At 48.3% G+C, this 19,814-nt stretch overlaps 1 protein-coding gene across 2 annotated transcripts in view; it reads left to right on the top strand.

Moving 5' to 3' along the window:
• Dlg5 (discs large MAGUK scaffold protein 5) overlaps positions 1 to 19,814 on the top strand; it is a 111,907-nt gene that overhangs the window by 88,489 nt on the left and 3,604 nt on the right. The window contains exons 18-30 of one of the 2 annotated variants that reach the window (XM_055605816.1): positions 627 to 739; positions 1,352 to 1,441; positions 1,661 to 1,811; positions 4,454 to 4,513; positions 5,116 to 5,278; positions 5,423 to 5,556; positions 6,167 to 6,316; positions 7,844 to 8,027; positions 8,974 to 9,122; positions 9,835 to 10,005; positions 11,773 to 11,966; positions 18,412 to 18,555; positions 18,782 to 18,909. In XM_055605816.1, the coding sequence (XP_055461791.1) occupies positions 627 to 739; positions 1,352 to 1,441; positions 1,661 to 1,811; positions 4,454 to 4,513; positions 5,116 to 5,278; positions 5,423 to 5,556; positions 6,167 to 6,316; positions 7,844 to 8,027; positions 8,974 to 9,122; positions 9,835 to 10,005; positions 11,773 to 11,966; positions 18,412 to 18,555; positions 18,782 to 18,909 (1,831 nt within the window). The remainder of the gene's footprint in view (positions 1 to 626; positions 740 to 1,351; positions 1,442 to 1,660; positions 1,812 to 4,453; positions 4,514 to 5,115; positions 5,279 to 5,422; positions 5,557 to 6,166; positions 6,317 to 7,843; positions 8,028 to 8,973; positions 9,123 to 9,834; positions 10,006 to 11,772; positions 11,967 to 18,411; positions 18,556 to 18,781; positions 18,910 to 19,814) is intronic. The other variant, XM_055605817.1, reaches the window with a different exon arrangement.

A 19,814-nucleotide genomic window follows, 5' to 3' on the forward strand; every position in this document is an offset into this window, starting at 1 on the left:
CAAAGGGCCCTGGGTTTAATGTCTCAACGTGAAACAATAAAACAACTGTGCATTTGGAAATAGCATGCAGGGCAGGAGGCGGGGGAGGCTTAGCTGGGACAGTGAGTCAGGAGGAGTCCCAGACCTGAGGCACAAACTCTGAAAGATCTATAGGGAGACCACTGGGGAGTTTTAAGCAGGAAAGAGATGTCGTTATTACACAACCAAAGCCACCTTGTTGGGATTGACATCAGCCGTATGTGGGTGGTCCCTGAGTACCGCCCACTAGCTCCACATCTTGGCATGCTATCCTGATTAAGGTACAACACCACCCTTTCCAGGACCCTCGGTGTACATCCAGCCTCCCCCCAGACCATTTTCCTAGGCTCACAAGGCAGAACATTATTTTTCCCTATTCATCCAACTCCGGTACTGGTCCTTGTGTGGCCACTTTACTGCTTACAGATCCTTAACAGATGATCTCTGTGCGAGGTGACTAGGGTCAGTCTGCTATTCTAGGCAAATAGCAAGGACGCCTCACTCTTCTGTCATAGGGTGGTCCATGCTACTTCCTGTGTCTCTCCCTGGTGATCAAGACTGGTCTTAGCACTTCGCCAGGGCCTCTCATCTCTCTGATTCACTCACAGTGTCCAGCACCAGGGACGCCTCAGCCTGGACCTGAGCCACAGGAACTACAGTGACTACTCTGAGATGAGAGCCTCCCAGGGTTCCAACTCTCTGCCCTCCAGTGCTCGCCTTGGTAACTATTACTGGTTCTTGCGTTTTCATAACCAGGTCTCTGGGTGGGCTGCTCCCATGACTCCTTTTCCTCCAGAGGCTAAGCTTAGCTCCCTCCTCTGCATGGCCACTGTCTTGTGACCTGTCTGTCATATCTATAATGTTTTCAGAGCCAGTGTTCTTGCTTGCAGGCTCCATGATGGTTGTTCCAGATGACCTCTTGGTTAGGGTCTTATTTCCTGACCCTGAGTTAGTCATTCTGGGTGTCCTGTGTGGATACACACTTGGAGGGGGATGTAACCCTGAGGGGAGGTGTCATGTTGCCTGGTAACAAAACCCTGGGAGAAGTCTTTAGGGTTTCAGAGACAAGATGGAGCATCTGCTGGAGCAGTTAGGGTACTGCTGCATTTTGGGGCTTGAAGCAAGGCATACACTCCTATTCCGGAGTATTCTGGGTCTACTAAGTTCCTCCTATAGTGAGGAGCCAACTGTCTGCTTCTCTGTAGTTCTCCATGGTTCGTTTTCCTAGGGATATCCAACCGGTGTTGTGTGTTACTGTGCTGACCATTGAGTGGTGGTGAGGATAGAGGAATGTTGGTTAGTCACAAAGCCATGTCTTCTCCTGGAACAACAGGGTCTTCCAGTAACCTGCAGTTCAAGGCTGAGCGGATTAAGATTCCGTTAACACCAAGATATCCCCGGTCTGTCATGGGCTCTGACAGAGGTAAGAACTCAGCATTCCCTCCTGTGCCCACCCCCCTGGGTCCCCTTCTAGTCATCTCAGTGGGTTGGTGAAGGTTGACTGAACCTAGCCCTCATCCGTTGCTGTGGGAACAGGAGGCAGTGTGGAGACCACCGTCAGGGCCCGGGTCACAGGGTAAGGCTCACACAGCCTACATCTAGATGGCAGATCCAGTCATGTCCACCCCTTCTCTCTTGGCAGGTTCATTGTCACATTCTGAATGCAGCACTCCTCCCCGGTCCCCACTGAATATCGATACCCTGTCCTCCTGTAGCCAGCCTCAGACCTCAGCCTCCACATTGCCAAGAATTGCCGTCAACCACCCTTCCCATGGGGAGCGGAGAAAGGACAGGTGAGTGTAATGAGCACCTGTGGCTGAGGCAACCCAGGGAACTTGACATCTGCTCTGGCGATGGGGCAGCCCACTGTAGAAACAGCAGGAGTTAGAGACCCAGCAGGTGAGGACAGGGCAAAGTAGGCTCCTCCCCCAAGTGGTGACCAAGGGTGATGCGAGAGATGGCCTGGAGGTGATATGGGTATCAAGGTGCTGCTTAGTGCATGCCAGGCCCATTTACAGCACTGTTATAAAAGTCTCAATTGCTTGAGTATTCCTACAGTTAGCTACATTTTACAAGAGTGGACTATGTTCGGGCCACCTGTGTGAATTCTGTGGATGCAAACTTAGTGACTGGCCTGTCTTAGCTAGAACCAGGACTTTTTCTCAACCCTTGGTCTTTGGCCTCAAGTAGGGTTTGCTGATTTTTTTTTTTTTTTTTTTTTTTGGTTCTTTGCCCTGTCCCCAAAGATTTTGTTTGTTTGTTTTTTGAGACATGAAATATGCATAGGCAGGTGGATCTCTGTGAGTTTTAAGACAGCCAAGAAAGACCCTGTCTTACTATATAGTAAGACCCTGTCTCAAAAAACCTAAGTAAATAAATACAATAGGTCACATTTGATTTAAAAATCTGAACTTGTAAAAAAAACCCAGTGAGTATTAACCTGAAAGCCCAGGGGGAACAGATGTATTTAGCTCCAGGGCCCTGTTCCAGGGCATTAGCCACAGGACCCAGGGCAGTGTTGAGGGGTCCTTTCTGTGTGATGTACATGAGAGTGTGGAGGTCTGATGCCTCTTCAAATGAAGTGTCTTTTTCAGAGGTAGAAAGGCCTTGTCACAGGAGCCACACAGCCATCAGCTAGCTCCCTGCTTTGGGAGACAGCCAGGTGTGAGTCCTGCCCTACTGAGGCCTACACTGCAGCTAAAGATGACTGTCTCCTGTGTGACCTGAGCCTGAGCCTCCTGTTTACTCAGAACCCAGAGTTCCCTGTCATAAACTCATGAGAGAAAATCAGGAAAATGGAAAGAATACAAAGAGAAACAAGTTACATGCAGCCAGTCCAGCTAGAGGTTCAGTAGCTGTTTATCTTTTGATATACATAGTAGAGATTTTAATGTCTGTTTTACTCATAGACATAACACAGCTCCTTTATCGAGTGTTTGTAATATTATTAATTAAAGTTAATAAACTTGATTTACAAAGCAGCTTTGTTGCTCTGAAGAAACTTTGTGGTAGGCAGGGGGAAGATGGGAGAAGTGGAGAACCGCCCCCTCTGTTCAGTGCCATTGTTCACGTTCCTCAGGAGGCCCTTTGTAGAGGCCTGTCCATGCAGGGATACTGACATAAACTGACATGTGTACAGGTCGTTGGAAGTGGAGTTACTCCCTCCCATAGTGTGTTCTCTGCATCTTTCCATGTCAGGAAACCCTGATTCATAGGGTCGTTGGGAACTGTTCTCTGGCTTTGTCTTTGTGTGTGTCTGTGTGTTGAGGTATGTGCACATGAGTTCAGATGCCCTTGGAGTCAGAAGATGGCTTCAGATCCCATTGCACTGGAGTTACAGGTGGCTGACAACTGAACTCAGGTCCTGAAAGAGTAAGACACACTGTTAAGTATGGAATTAGCTCTCCAGCCCTGGCTTCCTGGCTTTTATGTGACACTGTTAGAGTTGGTCACCCTTTTTGATACAGGGTTTCTCTGTAGCCCTGGCTGTCCTGGAAATCACTCTGTAGACCAGGCTGCCTCAAACTCAGAGATCCGCCTGCCTGTGCCTTGTGCTGGGATTAAAGGCAATAGGAGCTAAACATGCTATGTTAATGTGGACAGAGGAAAGGGTAGTCACTGGGTGAGGAGGAACTTTGCATGGAAACGAGGCTTGCCTTCTCCTTTGTTGTGACTGTCTTACGGTAGGCTATGAGAATGCTCTTTAGATGGTTGTCTGTTAAGGGTCCTTATAACTCTAAACTACCTGGCACTCTAGTGCATGTTTTGTGGCAGAACTGACTGTAGATGCCTGCACTGGCAGGGAAAAGGAAGAACTGTGGAGGGTGGGGTTAGGAAGTGAAAGTACCTCCAGGTACTGGGGAGGAGTCGGCACAGCTTATGAAGAATTTCATGGGACTGTGAGACGTCTCAGCAGATAAAGGTACTTGCTGCCTGACCTAGAAACCTGAGTTTGATCCTTCGTGATGGAAGGAGAGAACTGACCCACTCCACCCCAAAAGTTGTCTTCTTATCCCGTATGTGCATTATGGCAAGCACATGTGTGCATGCACATCTGTACGGACAAATAAGTAAGTATAAAGTTAAAAAATTTTAATTAGGAGGAAAAAGCATTTTACTATCTGGTATTCAAAGACACAGCTGTGGCGACCTAGGCTGAATTCTTCTGAGTTTTGTGGATGTTCTCTTCGGCTCACAGTAGTGACAAGAACATGTATCTGAGGCCTGACTTTTCATGGGCTCTAGAGGGAGCCTAGGAGGAATGGTAATTCCCTTTCCTCAACCTTTGGCTGAGACCCAGAGGCCCTGGGCTAGTGAAGCTGCAGTTAGCGGAGGCGTTGGCGGAGCCCTGAGTCTTCTGTCTGTTCAAGTGTGTGGTGCCTCTCGGAGTGCCCCTTTTCTTCTAACCTTTGTCCCTGTGTCTCTTCCACCACAGATTCCTTCTGAGACTGCCTGTAGCCGTTAGGCCCAGGTCCTCCTCGCTGAGGATGCTGAGGTTGGCCTGACATGAGGCTCTCACACCCTTTCATGCCCTTGGATATGGAGGATAGCTCCTGGCCAGTAAATGCATGGGCACTTCCTTGCTCTGGTGTCCCTCAGCCTTCTCATGGCTTATAGCTGCTTCATTTTCACCCTAGGGATCCCTAAATATAAGAACTGGCAACTCATAGCATCTATTGGGGGAGAGACTGTAATTGCAGAGCCATTTCTTTTTTCCCAGGTTCTGGCAGTCTTCAGAACCTCCTCCATGGGATATGCCTAGTGCATATCCTGAGGTGATCCTTTCATCAAATAAATGTGTGTGTGTGTGTGTGTGTGTGTGTGTGTGTGTGTGTGTGTACATGTGTGCATCCCATAGTAATAGTTTACATGAACCATTCTTTGTCTTTTCTGTGTTTATTTGGATGTGCTGTGTTTGTATTGCATGCAATTTCAGAACTGTGTGCCTTTGTCCAAAGCCCATTTGCCATCTCCCATCATTATCAGAACACCTGAGCTCTGGGCCTTCCTTCACACTGCTCACTGCATGCCAGATCACAGCCTCCTATTCTATTGCTTTGGATCCAAGACCCTGAAATCTTTGGGTCTATTTTCCAGGCCTTTCCTGGAGGAGCCACGCCATGTGAAGGTGCAGAAGGGATCAGAGCCTCTGGGAATCTCCATTGTGAGTGGAGAGAAGGGTGGTATCTATGTCTCCAAGGTGACCACAGGGAGCATCGCCCACCAGGCTGGCCTTGAGTATGGTGACCAGTTACTTGAGGTAAAAGGGAGTGGCCCTTCCTTCCTTCCTTCCTTCCTTCCTTCCTTCCTTCCTTCCTTCCTACAAAGCAATGTTCCCAAGTCCATGATCAATGCCTCAGTCATTGCACATCAAGCACTGAGTCCACTCTGGGTATCTTCCCAGTTCAATGGCATAAACCTGAGGAGTGCCACGGAGCAACAGGCTCGGCTCATCATCGGACAGCAGTGTGATACCATCACCATCCTGGCCCAGTACAACCCACACATTCACCAGCTCAACAGCCACTCCCGCTCCAGGTGAGCTTCGCAGGATCCTTCCTGGCTGGGATGGAGACATGAGTGCAAAAGATGATTACTTACCTGATGCCAGTTCCAAGTTTTTGAGATGCTTCTTCCATTTAGGGAAGGCGAATCACCTCGAATTTGGGCAAGAGGTATCCAGAGATAGGATGTCTCCTCCTGAAACTAGGGGTATGGGTGGAGCTGTGGTAACCAAAGGCTGAGCCCTGGTACAGGATTCATACTCAGTGGTTAACTCTATTGTGAGCGAACACTGGACACATGCTTGTACCTGCCCCTAAACTGTGGGTCCCAGGGTAAATGACAGGAGTGGCTACATGTCCTATAGAGACACCACACATGGATTGGCAGAGAATGAAAGCAGATGAGAATGGAATATAGCTTTGCATGTCCTCTAGGCTGGACATCTTTGGAGAGGGCCCCTGATTGGAGACGGGCAGACCCTGTGGGGCAGGTGGCACAAGTCCAGACTCCTCATGTGTCTATCTTTTCAGGACTCAGTGTATGAAGACAGGCTCCCTATTCACGGTCTGTGCCTGTTGCCACTGCATGAGGGCTGGCTCTGGCTGCTTGTACGCATCATATTTCTTCTGTTTTCCACCCCCAGCTCCCACCTGGACCCTCCTGCCCCTACGTACTCTATTCTTCAGGGCAACAGTGCTTCAACCACAGATCATCCCTCTGTCATTGACCCCCTGATGGAACAGGATGAAGGCCCTGGCACTCCCCCAGCAAAGCAAAGCACCCCCAGCTCCAGGTCAGCATAAGCAGTCATACTGTGGGTATCCATTTGCCCAACTGCCCCAGTGGGACAGAGCCTCTTCTCCTTATCTTCTTTCATGTGCTGCTCTCCCTTTTTTATTTTTATTTTTTGGTTCTGTTGCTCTCCTTGTGGAGCTCCTGTTCCTCCAGGTCTTACTATCTACGTTTCTTTCATTAGATTCCCTGCACTCTGCCCAAAGTTTGGTTATGAGTCTCAGCATCTGCTTTGATACACTGCTGGGTAGAGTCTTTCAGAGGTCCTCAGTGGTAGGATCCTATCCTGATTCCTGTTTTTGTTTTTTGTTTTGTTTTGTTTTTCTCTTTCTTCCAATGTCCATCCCGTTTGCCTTTCTGAGTAAGGATTGATCATCTTACCCAGGGTCTTCCTTCCTTGGAAACAACCCAGATGTCCCTCAGTTGAGGAATGGATACAGAAATTGTGGTACAGTTACACAATGGAATACTACTCAGCAATTAAAAACAAGGAAATCATGAAATTTGTAGGCAAATGGTGGGATCTAGAAAAGAGCATCCTGAGTGAGGTATCCCAGAAGCAGAAAGACACACATGGTATATACTCACTTGTAAGTGGATATTAGACATATAATATAGGATAAACCTACTAAAATCTGTGTACCTAAAGAAGTTAAACTGCTCTCCCTCTTTCCTTCCATTCTGTCTCCAGACATCCCACCTTTATCAGCCAGGAAAGCCCCAGGGCTCCGGCCAGCAGGGGGCAGTGTTGAGGTATGGCCAGGGCCCTGGCAAGTACAGTGAGCTGCAGTGCTGTGAGAGGCAGCATAGCTGAGCTCTGTGGCAGGGAGAGTTGTCAGCTAGGTATGAACATTTCTTGTGAGCACACGGGGGCCTTTAGAGAAGCTAGGGAAGGGAGTAGTATCAGGAAGAGAAGGTGTTCTTATGGGAGCCTTGTGTCAGCCTACCCTAGAATTTCCACTTCTCCAAACACAGTGCCAGTGTCATGCGGATGAAGTAGCTCTGTCTGGGGATCACTCCCACTGCAAGTTATCTGCAGGCAAATTGTCACCAGGGTTGGGCTCTTTATTCATATCCCGCTTATGGCTTCCTCACTATGTTTCCAGCTTCACCTGTGACTCTTGAGTTCTTGATGGTGGAACCCCCCCCGAATGAGTTGGCATGTGTCACTGAGTGAGCGGACTCTGAACAGTGAGCCAAGGCAGGCGAGCACAGTCTGGGAAGGCGTGCCTCCTCGGGCACTGAGACACAACTGAGCCCAGAGCATGGGTGTTGCCCTTAGCTCTGTCCCCTCCTGACTGTTTTCTCACTCAATTGTTTGCTGCCCTCTTTCTTCTATCTCTTCTCACATTCTCAGCCTCCAGCCTTCTACTGAGTCAGGAAAGGAGTGCCTGTGAGCAGCCCACCCCCTGGCTCTCTAGAAGTCCAGACCTGTGAAGCAAGCAGCAGGGCACTGGCCATGGCTCTCTTCACTTATTCCCGCCTCTCTCCTTGTACATGTTAAGGACTTCACTTTTCTCCCCAAAAGGATTATGGGAGATACCAGCAAGAAGACCCCTGAACCTCGAATTGTTTTCATCAAAAAATCCCAGCTGGATCTGGGGGTGCACTTGTGTGGTGGGAACCTGCACGGGGTGTTTGTGGCCGAGGTGGAAGATGACAGTCCTGCCAAGGGTCCTGATGGCCTTGTGCCGGGGGACCTCATCCTTGAGGTGGGTTCCGCCACTGTGTGTGACAGGCCACGTTCATTTGTTGTCAGCTTGTGTCCTCTCACATGACATGGGGTATGGAATTCCCCTTCACCCAGAAACTTGTCAAGGCAGGTTATTTGTTGTAGGTGAGGGACACTGCCAAGCTCCTGGGCGGTGAGTTGGGCCACGGAAGCAACCTAAGGGCTCAGCCTTGGCTCCTATCTGGGACAGCCAGAGGGAGGTGCCCAGTCTCCTGACCAATAGGACTCTGAGCCGAATGGTGTGGCTCTCTTTCTCTCTCACTCTGGGTCCCTCATTTCCTGGGGAAATGACACATGGATGGCTGTATTAGTTAGGGTTACTGTTGCTATAATAAAACACCATGAGCAAAGCAATTTGGAGAGGAAAGGGTTGATTTCAGCTAATACTTCCAGGTAACCTGAGCGAAGTCAGGACAGGGACTCAAACAGGGCTAGAACCTGGGCAGGAGCTCATGCAGAGGCCATGAAGGAGAGCTGCTTCCTGCCCTCCTCTCTGTGGTCTGTTCAGTCTGCTTTCTTACAGAACCCAGGACCAGCAGCCCAAGGGTGGCCCCACTCACAATGGGCTGGGCCTGTTCACTAATTAAGGAAATGCTCTACAGGCTTGCCTATAGCCCAGTCTCATGGAAACATTTTCCCAATTGGAATTCTCTTCTGTCAAATGACTCGAGCTTGTGCCAAGTTGATATAAAATTAGCCAGCACAGTGATAAAGACATGGTTTTAGAAGCAGAAACTAGAGATCTTCATTGTTAGGTGGTTCCAATGGATCTAGTAGCCAGGAAGTCAGCTAGGACATGGGCACTGTGGAGACCTGTAGTAGGGAGGCATGTAGTCTCAGACCAGGCACAGTCTCGGAACCTGAGTACAGTACCCAAGCTATCCCTGCCATTGTCTTTCTGACCCTGGTACCCTGTCCCTGGTCAGTATGGCAACCTGGATGTGCGCAGCAGGACAGTGGAGGATGTCTATGTGGAGATGCTGAAGCCTAAGGATAGTATCCGCCTGAAGGTGCAGTACCGCCATGAGGAGTTCACCAGAGTCAAGGGCCTGCCTGGTGACAGCTTCTATATCAGGTACCAGTAGTGAGGGTGAGGGCCAAGGGAGGGCTTTCTGTAGAGAGTTCATAGGGTGAACGGATGCCCTGGAATGCTTGCCTCCGGGGCTCAGGCCATCATTGCCATTGCTTTTGCTTATATGAGCTGCTTTTTGGGGGAGTGGGCCAAGACTGCAGGGATTTTGAGACCTGGGGCCCCTTCCCCCTGTGGGTTGTGATTCTCCTGCAGTCTCTTCCCTGAGCCCCCTGAGTTCTCTGCAGTGTGTGTGGATCTCAGGTGTCCATGCTACCTGTAGGTCCTGTGGGAATCATGATGTGGGACAGCATCAGGTATCTTCCATGAGTGGCTCAGGCTCCTTTCATGACTCCCACAATCTGAGACCACAGAGGAGATGAAAACATGCATGAGTAATACTTCCTGTTTTGCAGGTGGGAAGTGACATGTTTCCATCCAAGGGAGGTGACAGTCTGCAGGAAGCAGTCATTTTGATTTTAGAGACAGGCAGATAGAACATGTTTGAAAGGAAGTCTTTCTCCAGTGGGAAGAGCCCTTTGTGTTAGAGAAGAAAAGGTGATATCTCTATCCTCCTCCGTAAAGGATATTATTTGGCCTCTTCGGAGTATCCCCCAAACCCTTTTCTTCATGTTATCTGGAGATAGCACAGACAGCTCCCTCAAGAGGTGGTGTGTGGTGTGGCCTCTTCAACCTGTGTCCTCTATTCCCGGTCTAGGGCCTTATATGACCGCCTGGCAGAGGTGGAGCCTGAACTGAGTTTTAAGAAAGATGACATCCTGTATGTGGATGACACATTGCCTCAGGGCATGTTTGGGTCGTGGATGGCCTGGCAGCTGGATGAGAATGCCCAGAAGATCCAGCGTGGGCAGATTCCCAGCAAATATGTGTAAGTCTTCTCCATCTCCAGACAGGCCACCAGGGTGGAGTGGAACCTCACGCAGTGGCACTGGCCTGGGCTGCAGGGGACTGACGCCTTTGGGAGCTGCAGCTTCAGCACACGTGGCCCAGAGCACTGTCCAGAAAGCTGCTCCTAGACTGTGTCAGTGTACAGAAGTGTCAGGGCAAGTCAGGATGCATAGCATCTTCCGGAGTCATGAAGCTGTAATCCTCATACCCAAGTGACTGATACAGCGGCCTGTATGTTCACAGATATGTGCAACCATCTCCACCATTATTTTATTTACAGATAGATTAAATAGATAGATAATAGGTTAGATAGAATAAATAGATAGGATCTTATGTATCCCAGGCTGACCTCAAACTTCCTATGTAGCCAAGGTGCTTGAACAGGTTCCCCAGCCTCCATCTCTTGAGTGCTCAAATCATAGGCATGCACCACTACACCCAGTTTATGTGGTGCTGGGGATTGAACACAGGGCCTTGAGCATGCAAAGCAAGGACTTATCAAGTGGACCAGAGTGCCAGCTCCTCCAGAGTTAATTTTAAAGCATGTTCAATCACTTCTGAAAGGAACCCAATTAGCTGTTAACCTGTGTTACCCTTTGTCTGTTTTCTTTGGTTGTAATAAAATACTTGAGGCTGAGAAATTCACAAGAAAAAGAGATTTGTTTTTCTCTCAGTTCTGGAGGCTGAAAATGTAAAAGTCAGGTGGCTTTGTCTGTTGAGTAGCTGGTGAAGACCTCATTGGCTACGTCACAATATGGTAGGGAAGCAGAAGGAAGGAAGAGATCCTATGGCAAGACAGGAAGTGTCTTAGTGTTCTGTTGGCAGTGAAGAGAGAGCATGCCCACAGTAACTCTTATAAAAGAAAGCATTTAATTGGGGCTTGCTTATAGTTTCAGAGTTTTAGTCCATTATAATCATGGTGGGGAGCATGGTGGCACACAGGCGAACATGGTGCTGGAGAGGTAGCTGAGAGTTCTATATCTGGATCCACAGGCAACAGGAAAAGGAAGACTAGCTTTGGCCTTTGAAACCCCAAAACCCACCCCCAGTGACACACTTCCTCCAACAAGGCCACACCTCTTAATCCACTTCTGATGACCAAGTATTCTGTCTTAGGGCCATTCTTACTCAGACCACCACAAGAAAGTAGGAAGACTCAGGCCAGGCTTGTTCTTTCTTTCCCAACCTACCACTGGAAGAAGTAACTGAGCTTCTGAGAGGATCTCATTGATCCCTTCTAAGGGTAGAGACCTAACCAACCTCCACTAAGCACAGTCTTTTCAAGACACCTCAGTACTCCATCTTAGTACTGCTACTCTGGGAATGAAGCCCCCAACAGCATATGAACCCATATCACAGTAAATAAAACCCATCTCTAAATCACAGCACACACTATCACTTATACCGCCAGTCCTAAGCCAGTCATCCACATTTAAAACCTGTAGGTTTGCCTTTAGGCATTTAATACAAATGCAATCACATGGTTCATGATCATACAAGCTATAGTGTTTATACCATCCATGGCAGGAAGCACAGCTAGCAGTGTTACTGGGCACCAGCTGCCTTGAGCTTGGTAGGAATTTACCTGCTCTGAAGCTGGACCCTGAACTTCTTGTTGCCATGGTGATACCTGATGGTCCTAGGGCATGGGAAAGGCTAGTAGTTAGGAGCTTGTGGGGAGTTAGAGGAACCTAGCTTATTCTTCTCGCCATGGCCCTCCCAGCATTGTCATTCTCTGTGACTGCAGGATGGACCAAGAGTTCTCAAGGAGGCTCAGCATGTCCGAGGTCAAAGATGACAGCACAGCAAAGACACTGTCGGCAGCTGCACGCCGCTCCTTCTTCCGAAGGAGACATAAACACAAACGCAGTGGGTCCAAAGATGGCAAGGACCTGCTCGCCCTGGACACCTTTTCCAGTGACTCCATTCCGCTCTTTGAAGGCAAGTTCTGGGCTCCTTCCAATGGCCTCCAGAGCTAGGGACGTCAAAGCTTCACAACGGGTACTTCACAAAGTTGACTTGCCTTTTTGGTCCTTGTCTGGAGGTGGACACTCAGGCTGGTAGGATGGTTCTGAGAGTCTGTCAGTACAGCATGTCACGTTAATCCTCAGCGTCTCCCCTTGTCTGGAGGTGGACACTCAGGCTGGTAGGATGGTTCTGAGAGTCTGTCAGTACAGCATGTCACGTTAATCCTCAGCGTCTCCCCCTGTCTGGAGGTGGACATTCAGGCTGGTAGGATGGTTCTGAGAGTCTGTCAGTACAGCCTGTCACGTTAATCCTCAGCGTCTCCCCTTGACCACCATGTTTATTTGTACCATCGCCCTGTTTCAGGAGGGAGAACGTCAAAGCAAAAAAAAAAAAAAAAAAGCTTCCTCAGGAGCTGGGAGGAAAGTGAGATGGCTCCATGTGTGAGGTACTTGCTATACAAGCTTGAGGACCCAAGTTCAGATCCACATAGGACAAGCCAGGTGTGGTATGTCTGTGACACCAGCACAGGGAATGAAGAAAGACGGGTGGTGCTTGGTCAGCCGGCCTAGCTGAAATGTGAAGCTCCAATTTCATCAAGAGGCCCTGGGTCAGCAGATGTGATTTCTGCTTCATACATTACATCTCTCTTATGCTGGTTGCTCTTCAGCTTTTCTTACTTCACACATTCATCAGTGATTTTGACAAGGTCCTTCCCAGTATGATGCTGAACCAGGCTGGAGCTGTGAAGTAGGGAGGCAGAGGCAGGTAGATCTCTGTGAGTTCAAGGATAGCCTGATCTACATTAAAAAAAAAAAAAAAAAAAAAAAAAAGCACAGTGAATAATCCCTGTCATCATGGGAAGGTCTAGTCCGCTCTTAGTTTCTGAACAATATAGAGCATTATTGTGGGATTTTATGCATGTGATTATGTAGAAATGAACAGTAGTCCTTTGGTGGTGATGTTGGCTCAGTTTTGCCTTTTTACCTTCAAAGCCTGAAATGCTTACTATCCTGCCATTAACAGAGTAAGTTGCTGTCATGTTACTGGGAGGTTTCTCTTGTGTTTCTTGATTACCACCATCTCCTTCCTTCTTTTGGGCTATGCTCTCAGACACTTCTGTCTTCCATAGGTGCCATCTCTAATTTGTTCATTGAGGGGCAAGTGAATGTGTCCATTGTCAGTTTTTTAGAAGTTCTGCACTGTTTATTAAAAAAAAAAAAAAAAAACAACTTATTTTTATGTGTATGAATGTTTGACCTGCGCGTGTGTGCCATGTGTGTGAAGTGTCTACAGCGGTGAGAAGAGGTGTCAGATACCTTGGGATTTGCAGATGGTTGTGAGTTATCATGTGGGTGCTGGGACCCGAACCCATTCCCCTGAAAGGACAGCCTGTGACTGGAACCATCTCTCCAGACTCACCACGCATTTTGAAACTATTGTTAGGCATATGCCTTCTGGGTTACTCTGTTTTTTCTGCAATGACCGTTCTGTAATCCAAAAATGTCCTGATTTCTAGTAGTGTTCCCTTCCGAAAATCTATAGTGTGTGATGTTTTGATTTCTACTCCCATTTTCTCTTGCTTAGTCTCCACACACTTGACTTTTTTTTTTTTTTTTTTTTTTGCCATCAAAAAAGCTCATACTTTGAACTTCCTTAGAATTTTATTGTTCCTGAAGTAGGGCAGGGTAGCATTTATTTCACTTACTGTGGCAGGCTGTGTTTTAAACACATTGTATCAAAGAATGACCTGAGTAGCAAAGTGTGGCTAGATGGCAGGTAGATGCCATACAAGTGAGCAAAGCAGAGATCGTCACTGACTATGTAATCAGGGCGTTTAAAATGTCACTGTGGCAGACACTGTCTTTTTTGTTGTTGTTGTTTCTCTGGTCCAACTCTTTATGTTTCCTTGTCTCTCAAATGTTCCTATTACCTTGCCAGTTTCAGTTTGTAGTCTTTGGGGATTTCAGTTGCCCTTACCACATGCCCTTGACTGCCTGCTAGCCAGGCCATCACTTGGACCAGTTTCCTGAGAAGTTGGAAGCACAGGTCACTATACCTCCGCTCACCATCCCAGCTTCCATAGCATTCCTATTGCCACCCAGTGTGCATAAGCGGTTTTCACAGTTTCTCTTCACCTCTCCTGCTGTTCACTCCTTTCTTCGGGTCTGTCTGATCTCATCTTTCTACTTTCCTTCGACATTTATGTGTGCTTTCTGCTTGGTGACACATTTTTCTCAGTATTGTTGGATAATATTTAACCATTTTCCAGAACTTCCATTCTATATAAAATCTTAACTTGGTGTCTGCAGCCACACTATGGTATGTCAGGGAGTTGGTACTAAGCCTCCTAGATACCCAGATCTGTTTGTGTTCTGGTAAGTGCATCTCCTACATATTTAAAGTGTCTCTAGATTACTTATACCTGATTTGAGTATTTCTATTCCTAATTGATTGAATCCATGAACTCAAAGCTGGAATCAGAGGGCGACTCTATTTTACTTAGGCGCTTTTAAGATTCTCAGAGCTAAGAGAGATGGCTCAGTGGTTAAAGGAGTCCTCCAAGGAAGCCTGGTGACTTGAGTTTGATTCCCTGAATTCATGTAAAGGTGGAAGGAAAGGACTAGCTCTATAAATGTTTCCTCTTAACTATGCACATGGCATGAATGCACACGAACACATCATGCACAATTAGAAAAGTGCTGTTCAAGGAACTGAGATTGTTTCATTAGTAAAGCAAGTGGATCACTGAATAAGTGTTAAGGACTAGAGTTTAGATTCCCCAGTACTTAGGTAAATGCCATAGGAGAGCTATCAAGGAAGACGCTCAGTGTCAGCTCCTAGCCTACACACACACACACATGCTATATTTATGGCTGCTTATATTCATTCTGGAAGCCCTATGTCTGAGAGTGGTGCCACAAACAGTCAAGGTGCCAGCAGCCTCCACTGCCCTGCAAAGCTTTAATGGAAGGTCTGTTCCTGGCCTCTGCTGGTTCTGAGCTGTGGCTGCCAACATTCTTTTGCTTGTGGGAATATCACTATTATCTTGAAACCTCTTTCTGCTCCTTCACAACCCCTTCTCCTTCACCTGTGTCTGCCTCCAAATTTCCTGATCCAATGGGAACACCTGTGATGGCGTTTAAGCTCGACCAAGAAAAACTCAGAAGAACTTTACCTCACTAGAAAAGGTAGTCACAGGTTGTTGGGATCAGGAAGCGAGCCAGCTCTCTCAGGGGCACATTCTGACCTACCAAATAAGGTTTCTGGGAGTGTTGCTGTTAATGTTTTTATGCTGAAGATAACATCCCTTAGGCCTGGTGGGTTTTGGCATTATCTCTGTTCCCAGCATCAGACCTTTGCTACCCAGCTATGTCTATGGCTTGATGTTAGAGAAAGTTCTAGGCCGTTGTTTTCTTCAAGCCACTTCTATGGCCTTCACCCCTCTCATGCCTCTTAATTCGCTAACCAGATCTTAGTGGTCTCACATCTTCTGCATGCTTTTCTCTATTTTTTCCAACCCTTTTTCTCTCACTATTTCAGCCCGCCAGGATGCTTGCCGCTGACTTTGCCCTGCTCTCTGTCCAGCTCATCTCTGATGTCCAATGTCTTAATTTTAGAAATTGCCTTACCTAGTGTCAGAGTTTCCATGTGATTATTTGCAATAGGCTTTTGTCCTCCTGCCAAGACTTCCCAGATCTTGTCTATCAAAGACGTGGTATGCTCTCCTGGCTGGTCACCTCTGAGTCATCTTTGCTCTACTCACTCTGCTTCATAAACATGCCTGCAAATTGTTAGTATGTCAAGAACAGGAAATGTGTTAAAGATGAGAGTTAAGCCTTCCTGTGCCTCAGGAGCCAACACTGGTGGCCACGGGGCTCCAGTGAGAGGCTGAGCTGACCTTGGGCAGGGCTGCAGCTTCTGTGCAGTGTGGTGTTTACCCTTACCCCTAGAGCTGGCACCTGGGTCTTAGCTCCGTGGTGGTCTCTTCTCCAGGGCACTCTTTCTCTTCCACACAAGAGTCATGCAACCTTCTGCTCTGTGGTTTTGTGTTTTTCTTACACATTTAATTTCTTGTTCCTTAGAAGTTAGGAATTTGGGGGCTGGAGAGATGGCTCAGAGGTTAAGAACACTGGCTGCTCTTCCAGAGGTCCTGGGTTCAATTCCCAGCAGCCACATGGTGGCTCACAACCATCTGTAACGAGATCTATGCCCTCTGCTGGTGTGCAGGCAGTGCACTGTATGCAATAAATAAATCTTTAAAAAAAAAAAAAAAGAAGTTAAGAATATGGCAAATGCTTCAGGGGAAGCCTCTGCTTTACACTTAGTCCTTTTTATTTTCTCTGTATTTATTTTCTTGTGAGTGGATATAGATATACATATATATGTATATGTATATATAACGTGTGCATGTATATCCATTCATGCACACACATAGGCATGCCCCTCCACACACACACCCACACCCAGTTAGAAAAATGCTATACAAAGAGCTGGGGAGATTGTTTCATGAGTGAAACGTTTGTGGCGTGTGCACATGTGTGTTTATGGTTGCACTCAAAGAGGCCAGAGGACTTGCTTTATTTCTTTCTCTCACTGAACCTGGAACTAAGCGAGCAGCCCTCATGTCTCTGTCCCCACATTGCTGGGGGATAGCTGGGTGGCCATGCCTAGCTCTTTGCTTGGTGCTGGGGATTTGAGCTCAGGCGCTCATGCTTGCATAGCAGGCACTTACCCAGCTCCCCAGACTTAGTTCTCGCCCCTCCCTTCCCTCTGCAAATTTGCCTCTTCAGGTAAATGCATTTTTGTCTCACCTGCTGTGGGTATTTCCTGCATACTCTACCTGAGTCCCCAATGTTCTGACAGCAGCTCTCTGCCCAGGCTTATAGTTCACCTGTGTATGGACTACTGTAGAATCCTCAAGTGAGGGCTATGTACTCCTGTGATGCATTCCAGAAGCAGTCTGAGGGAGAGATGGAGTTACAAGCCATTCATAGTATGTCACTATTGTTGGACATTAACCCCACCCTACATACTCTCTCTCTCACACGTGCGTGTGCAAATACATATTCACACACAATACTCACTAGGGTTTTTTTTTCTCAACCTATAAAAACCAACCTACAGTATTGAGTCATGTGGAGAGACACTCTTCCAGCCCACAGTGATGACTGCATCTGAGGAGCTAGTGGGGGGTACAGCAACAATATTGGTTATGGCTCCAGTCGTTTAAAAGAGACAGTGCATGAGTGTTCCCCGGTCATGGGTGTATACTAGAGACCAACTGGCCCCCCGGTCAGAAGTGCCATCTGAAAACTCATGTAATCAATCTTCACTTGCAAACACATAGGATTAGATGGGTATTTTGAGGCAAGTCTGTACTGATTTGTCTTTGTTCTGCCCATGGGGTTGGCCTCTGCAGAGCATGGGGGTTTGTGCGCCTAGGTAGTGCTGCTGCAGTCTTCTATGGAGTCCCTCCACAGACGTGTGCAGGCCCCTCAGAGCCCTACCCTCCGTCCATCGGCCTGTCACCTGTGCCCTCATCACCTGGTGGCCCCAGGTAGCGTGCGCTTTCAAAGGACAGGGACTGGGTACTCTGTACCTTTTTGTGTGTCTGAGAAGCCCACGTACACCGTCAGCTTGTCTCTAGGAAGGCAGTTGCCTGCCAGCTTTCTGACCATCTCTTCCTGTGAGAACTTTGTGCGTTTGGTGGTGGGGAGTGGGTCACTTGTGTGTTAACTAGGGAGGTGGCTTGATCACTAGAGCTAACCCAGAGAGTAGCAGCTGCAGCCTCACAGGGAGCTCATCTGTCTGCCATATACAGTCTGAGCCAGTGGGCCACCCAGGGAAAGTAGCCCGGTGTTCAAAACCCAGGTTCCTTCTGTCTTCTGGCTCAGGCATTTCCTAAGAGTTGTTACCACCGCAACACCACCTCTTCTGATCCATGGTCAGGGGCCAAAGATATAATCGCATTACCTCTATCCTTCATGTCCAGGTAGAGGCATATAATCATACCTGGGGAGGAGGCTGTGGCTTCTGAACCATGGAGCTATGTCTCTAGTGAGCAGATATGTGGGCTCAGTGGGTGTGGGATAACTGAGGAAGACCTGGAGTCCAACAAAAGGTAAAATGATTGGACATCAGTTGTCCCCAGTGTCTTCAGAGGCAGAGGGCCACATACACTTTCCTGAATGACTTCATTAGTGATCATTCATGCGCTGGTGTGCCTGAGATGTGGGACTAGTCCTGATACAGCTAGGCAAGCTGGCCAGGTTTTGTGAGACAAAAGACAACAGGCCTGCTCAGGTAAGTAAGATTGGAGTATGCCTGTATAGATGAGCAAGGTCTGGGCATGGCTGCCCAGCTTTGCTTTCTTCCTCTGTCCAAGCTGGGCCTTTGACTCTCTCCCCGTGTCTCTCAGACTCAGTGAGCCTGGCCTATCAGCGGGTCCAGAAAGTGGACTGTACCTCTCTTCGGCCTGTCCTCATCCTGGGGCCTTTACTGGATGTGGTGAAAGAGATGCTGGTAAATGAGGCACCCGGCAAGTTCTGCAGATGCCCGCTTGGTAAGGGGTGCCCACCAGGTGTGTCTGTCCTTGTTCACCTACCTTCCTGGCCATGCAGGGTAATTGGCATAGAGTCTAAGGGTCCTGCCGATGCAGACAGATTCCCCCAGTGGCCCTCTGTCTCTTCAGGAAAGCAGACAGTAGTGTAGTCTCCATGCTGATGTTGCTCCCTGCATTGGGGCCCTTCTATGTACCCAGTACTTGACTCATGCATCTTACTACACAGAGGTGATGAAGGCCTCCCAGCAAGCCATTGAGCGGGGTGTCAGAGACTGCCTGTTTGTGGACTACAAGCGGAGGAGTGGTCATTTTGATGTTACCACCGTGGCTTCGATAAAGGAGATCACAGAAAAGGTACCTAGGGCTTTGGCCTAAGGGCTAGGCTCCTCTGGTACCTGGGACTCTCTGCCCTCGCTCTTAATCCTCAGCTAGCTCACCTATCCGAGGCCTCCTGCTCTTGGTCTCATCCTCCTGGATACTACAGATACCTGCCTTCACCGTTAATGCACAGATCCCTGAGCAGGACCTAAGAGTCGCCAGCACTTCGTGTGCCTGCAGCCTCTGCTTGCTGAGGGATGCTGAGGAGAGCTTTGAGCTCTGGGGCGGCCTTCTCCTAGACTTCATAGATGGGTCCCTGACCCTAGAAAGGCCAAGAGTGTCTCTTGTTGCTTTTGATATCCTAGAGTCCGTTTGTCAGGGAGTGAGTTGTCTTCAAGTTTGCTAACAAAGTAGCCACTCCTAATTGTTCCTCAGACTTTGGCCTCTGGGCTCCTCCAGCTACTGCTCTGGGCTGTATGAGCTGCTCACATAATAAGAAATGCTTATTACTTTTTTCGATGGGGACAAGCTTCAGTTAGGAAACACTCCCAACAATGGAGAGAGCTGCATAAAGCATGCCTATGGTCTTTCTTAGGCTGGGCTCGTTCCTGGGGGCTGAGGGGCTCTGTCATAGCCATACAGAGCTGTGGCTCTCTCCTCTCCAACCACAGGCCCTAGAGTCCCCAGTCCTGTTCAGTGTAACAGGTTGGTGAGGCCAGGGTATGGTGGGTGGGGCTCTGAAAGTCCCCACGTTGAGGTGTGCCGATGGCCATTTCCCACTCCTGTCTCAGCAGTCGTCAGTGGATGGGGAGAGAGAAATCCCCCTGGTGAAGATTTCCTGTCTTAAGTGCTCTTCCAGAAACCTTGCCTGTGCTGCTTGGTGTTTTTGAGTGTGGAGGAAGGTAGACTTCTGTGGGGCAAGGGTAGGTCCTCAGGGGGCC

This window comes from Psammomys obesus, unplaced genomic scaffold (genome assembly GCF_907164565.1).
Source record: "Psammomys obesus unplaced genomic scaffold, mPsaObe1.curated_primary_1811, whole genome shotgun sequence".
NCBI lineage: Eukaryota > Metazoa > Chordata > Mammalia > Rodentia > Muridae > Psammomys > Psammomys obesus.